Genomic DNA, 5396 nt, shown 5'->3' with positions numbered 1-5396 from the left:
TTTAGCAAATGCGTTCAAAAGGAAGAAGTACGTTTAGACATCTTGAAAGTTTTCAATTTTTGGTTTGGTAAATTTTTTATTCATGAAGATAGAAGTGATTTTGGATTCAAAACCACGTTTTTAAGAAGCAACAATTTTAAACTTCTGCGTTTCACCAACGAGCTTTTAACCATCAATACGCAATCTTTATTTATCTTTTACCAACTTTATCCTTTATGCATACAATTGTATTATTTATATTATTTTTGTTTATATGAACTATCCTTTTCTATTATTTATTATTTTTTTATTAATTATTTATTTGCTATTATACATTTTTATAATTGTAATTTTTTTGTATTATTTTTATTATTTTTTTATAATATAATTTATTGATCCTATTAAGAAAGTAAACTAAACAAAAAAATTAATTGTAAATAATAATAATAAAAGATTATAGCATATTAAAAAAGAGTACTAAGAGTACTAAAAATATACTATATAAAAAATATCATAAATTTTTTTTTGATTTATTTCAATTACTACCAAGGTAAATATTTAATTTTTTTATTATTCTTAGTACTATCTAAAATTTATATTTTGTTAGTTTTAATTAAAAGTATATTTTGCCAATTTTTATATATTATTTTTATTTTAGTGTATAAATATTAATTTTATTATAGAATTAGTTAATAAGATCTATTCAAATATCTAAATTAAAATGATAAAATAATATACAAAAATTATTTAAGTTGATATCTATTTTAGTAATTTTGTATCTAAAAGTGATTTTGAGTAGTGTAATCCAAACAATATTTATTTTACTATAATCCATTTTGATATAAATATCGTCAAACATAAATCACTTAACACAAACTTACTTTTCATTAAAATCAAGTTTGCAAAATCAATTTTATTCAAACTTTCGTTTGTAAACTATAATCCAAACACCCACTTAATAATCAAATATTGAACAGATTTACTACCGGTTTTTCTTAGAACTATGTTGAAACAGAAAATAACTTGAATGCTACCATAATTGGTCTAAATAAAATGTAGCTATACACATAGCATTGCTGAAGAAAAAAGTTCTGCAACTTCAGTTTAATATGTTAACCTTCAAATATACAATGATGTTTTAATTCCACGGATGATTATATTGAAGGCCCATAAATATCGTGGCTCTTCTATTTACAATATAGTAGGAGACATTGTTATTTAAGATAACTATATACATTCGAAATAACATTGCACTTATATTATTACATCGGGCATATATCAGATTCTTTATCTGATGAAAGGTGCAATAGTTAGCTCAACTTTCAGCCTGTTGCTGTTATTTGAGATTTGAGAACTTGTTGAACGGTTCTTGCTTTCTCCCTTTGAAGTTTTTTGAGATCCTTGGCTTAATTTCCTACACAGTTGATATCTTCGTCATTGTCTATAACATTATAGTACAGGGAAGAGACCCTGCCATCAAACTTTGAAACTACTTGGTGAGTCGAAAGGCCGCAGTAACGCTTGCTGAGACGGGCGACGAAGATGTCTATGATCTGTTTGAACATGGAATCTTCTTGGATTAGTGGTTGCTTCACAAAATCTACCAGGGGCATCCACTGCACACATATATCACATCAAAGTTGTTGGAAATCCTCAACTCAAATAGGAACTTAAAAGAAGCAGCCACCTCCAATTTAAGTTACTGTGGCATGCACCAATATTGTATTCCTAACAGGTCATATCTAATAAATATTTCAGAAGAAAAAAGATTAGGATTATGAGATTTCATTGATTGAACTAACTTTATGGTATATAGTTTTCTTTCACTGTCTCTAATGAGTAAATATCAAACCTTTGCAGCTTCAATTTCATGATCATCGACAACAATCTTGGACGATAGGGCTCTTAGCATGCAGATGAAGAACAGATCTGATTTATCGAAAGCCACATTATGCGCATGCCTGCGGTTGATGATTAAATCTATCAGTCACAAAGAAAATTGCAACCGTAATGGATCAAAAGCACTAAATTCAGCACCAATCTATAAACATATATCCTAATTCCTTGCAATTTACACAATTTTATAAAAAATATTTCAACTTCTTGATTGCATAACTGCAAGTATGAATGCTGTTGTTACCTGAATGCTATGACTTCTATAAACTCTGTATCAATCTGTAGTTTAAAGCACCAGTATTAAAGGTAAGCCCTCGGTTTTTGCAATTGATAAATAGTACACGACACGAGTTAATGAATATTTCGAAGTTCATGAACTTACGCCGGTTTCTTCCTTCACTTCTCTTATGGCTCCTGTGTATATCTCCTCTGCCTGGTATTTCAGATAAGTGGTAAAGAATTCAAGTTTCAGTATAACTCAATACCATCTCAATTGGTTCATTGTCTCTTTCTTCTTAAATGATTTGTGAAGATTGATGAGTGCGGCTATAAAATTATGTATACCTCGAGAATGAATCCGGTTGGGATCTTCCAAAGACCAAGGATTTCAGGAGAGCAATGTTTTTCTTGCACTACAAGCACCTTTACAAATTTTTGAATTGATATAGAAATTTCAGAACATGTAGTAACTTTTCAAATGAGCTTGATTGGTAATAGGAGCAATCATACCTCGTTGTTTTCGTTGATGACAAATCCCCCAACTCCTACTAGATGCGACGCGTTGGCCGGAAGCATGCAAGGTCCTTCAGGAATCCAGTAAGTTAACATCACATATCCCGGCTCTGCGTGGTGGTATTGAAAGCCTTCCTGAGACCAAAGTTAGTTACTCATAGAAATTCAAAGAGAGGGAAAGGTTTTAAAACTTGTTGATTTTCTGTCCATTCAATAATTAGGGACAAGCAGAGAATTTACACGATTTTTCTGTCTAGTCACTAGTAATCTTTAATTCTTCATTCATATTAACATGTGAAAAGTTAAATCACCTTGATAGAAACTGGAACAAGGTCAGATTTCTCAATAGGCAACTTAAGCCAAATCCCCTTCTTTCCCTGCAAATCCTCATAAGTCAGGTGTGGTTTGTGAAGAGCATGATGCTAAAGTGAGATTTTCCATGGTAACTACTTTTCTAATCAGATATAGCAAACTCTGACACCAAAAATCAGTGAATATTTTAGTACTTGTTGGTCCATCTACTTATTTTAAGACCATGAGATATGTTTACTTATTTTACAAGTTTAAGAAGAATCTCCACCCTAGGATTTGAACTCACACCCTATTCCAAAGTGGTGTTTGCGAGTTTTGTTGTTCCAGAAAATGGAAGAAAGGGACAGGTTTGAAGAATAAAGCAAAGTCATTTTACTCTTCAGACCTTTCCCTCTGAAACTCTAACTCGCAAATACACCCTAAAGTTCTAGGTTGCTTGTCTCCTCAACTTGCATACAGTTCTTGTAACTGAGGATCAGAAATTGAGCAGAGGATTTACCATCTTTTTCCAATGTGAAAGAGACAAATTCAGGGCACGAGCGAAAACAGACGGATTGGTTGGCAACCTATCTGGATCAATGACAACTCCACCATACTCATCATCATAGGCTTCAAGTACTTTCAAATTTCTTGTGAAAAGGCTCCAAGTTGAACCGTTTAATCCATTAGAACTGTGAAAACTTGTTTCTGCTGCAACATTATTTGCACCACCAGCTAAGCTTATGATAGCTTTATTTGCCAAGTAATGGTTCTCAGGACCACCATAAGCCCTAATAATTATCCCTGAAATCCAAGATGAGAGAACACAGTTATTAAACCCAAGAAAATAATAATAACTTCTTCGGGTTTTTTTTTTTTTTTAATTCGGTATTTGGTAACATCTTTTATAGTTAGGCAGTAAAAAAAAAAACAAAAGAAAGGGCACACACATTATTTAGCAAAAAATTAAGAACAAATCAAATAGCATTTCATCAGTAGAAGAAAAGCTCACACTACTATTCAATGAAGAAAAACAATGAAAATGCAGTAAGAAAAAAGAGTTTGGGGTTACCTCTTGGAGACTCGGAAAGTCTAACACCAAATTTGTGCCTAAAAGCATTGTAAGAATAGGAAGACGATCTTGCAAGAAGAGCAACCTCAGAAGAGGACAGGGAATTGGAAGAGAAGGATTTGAGGTCCATCAAAATCACTCACTTCACTTGTAGCCACAGTTTCAGTGTCCAATGAAATCAAGTTTGCAAATGCGTAGTACACACATATAGTAGTTGACTATTCACAGAAATCTAGGATTCAATTGCACATATCGAGGACAGATTCATAGGAATAATCTATAAGGTTTTCTACAACAATAATTGATTATGAGAAGCAACAAGCGAAAGCAGATAAATGGTGTGACATTTGGACAAGTTATGCATCTATATTGAATCCAAGTCTTGGCGCAACTCTTTTGGAACTGGTGGTCGAAATCAAACCGTTGTGTTACGCATCACATCACTAAAATAGAAGGTGCTTTGTCGTCTTTCTACTTTGGTTTGATACATGCGTGATTACATTTAAAACGATAATTGACTAAAAGTATTAGTTAATTTTTTTAAATTAATTTTTATTTGAATTTTAAATTTTAAATTCTAATTTTAAAAAAAATAAAGATAAAAAATAAGGATTATTTTACTTGAATGAAATTTAATAAAAAATTATTTAATTATGCATTTTTCTAAACGGAATTCGTTACATTTTTTTAACATGTAAATTGCGGTTTTAAACAATTATTTAAGAATTTAATTATGTAATTTTTTTTCACATATTTATTGGAGTCGGATTTGTCTCATGGTAAACCCATCGGGTATATATAATTTAAAAATATTATTTAAAAAATAAATTAATTCATATTAAAAGATTTACACGCCGATAAATTTAACAGTAATAATGAATTTTAATTTTTTATTATTATTTAAATAGGCTATATAGAACACTGTTATAACCTGATATATAATAATAAATATGTCAAGAATTAATATTCAAATTCGAATTGATAAAAATAAAATATTATTTTTAATCAAAATAGTTAACTATAATATGACATAACAAAGAGATAAATGATAATTGTTGTTAAACAAATCAAAAGAAAATCCTAATTATTATGGGTCTTGATAATCGTCGTCGTTGTCATCGTCTCCCTGATCCTGCTGTGTCGGCAATCTAGGTTATGGTCTTTTGTTGTTACTATGCCATATCATTTGAGGGGTCGAACTCATAGAGGCATACAATCTTTTTAACTTAGAGATTAAGAACAAGTAGTACATCCTTTTGACTAGAATTTTTTGTAATCTCCATTTACTAATCCTTTATCTTTCTTTCTGCCTGATATATCAGTGTATCGTGAAAAATTTGCAAGCAATAAAGTTTACATCTCTCTTGTAATACAACATGCAACCATTCATGTATCAATCAATTTTCATCAAATTTAGATTTAGTTT

At 30.7% G+C, this 5396-nt stretch overlaps 1 protein-coding gene across 1 annotated transcript; it reads right to left on the bottom strand.

The window, feature by feature from the left end:
- Positions 1-1052: 1052 nt before the first annotated feature.
- Positions 1053-4448, bottom strand: LOC112802282 (nudix hydrolase 8). The gene is made up of 9 exons (XM_025845406.3): positions 3971-4448; positions 3419-3702; positions 2919-2984; positions 2605-2742; positions 2440-2517; positions 2258-2308; positions 2120-2154; positions 1832-1940; positions 1053-1595 (listed from the first exon to the last, which is right to left on the bottom strand). Exons 1-9 carry the CDS (start codon positions 4098-4100, stop codon positions 1386-1388), a joined length of 1101 nt encoding a protein of 366 aa, XP_025701191.1. The 5' UTR covers positions 4101-4448; the 3' UTR covers positions 1053-1385.
- Positions 4449-5396: the final 948 nt, after the last annotated feature.

This window comes from Arachis hypogaea, chromosome 1, assembly GCF_003086295.3.
Source record: "Arachis hypogaea cultivar Tifrunner chromosome 1, arahy.Tifrunner.gnm2.J5K5, whole genome shotgun sequence".
In the NCBI taxonomy this organism is placed as follows: Eukaryota; Viridiplantae; Streptophyta; class Magnoliopsida; order Fabales; family Fabaceae; genus Arachis; species Arachis hypogaea.
Note: the sequence above shows the minus strand (reverse complement) of the source record. Positions and strands in the feature narration are given on the sequence as shown.

Bases quoted from the DNA above. Each gene is read 5' to 3' on its own strand.
- LOC112802282 (XM_025845406.3), bottom strand. From the start codon at position 4,100: ATGGACCTCAAATCCTTCTCTTCCAATTCCCTGTCCTCTTCTGAGGTT. The intron at 2,743-2,918 runs GTGATTTAACTT...CTTTGGTCTCAG, and splicing joins TTGTTCCAGTTTCTATCAAG to GAAGGCTTTCAATACCACCA. The intron at 2,155-2,257 runs GTAAGTTCATGA...TTTAAACTACAG, and splicing joins AAGTGAAGGAAGAAACCGGC to ATTGATACAGAGTTTATAGA.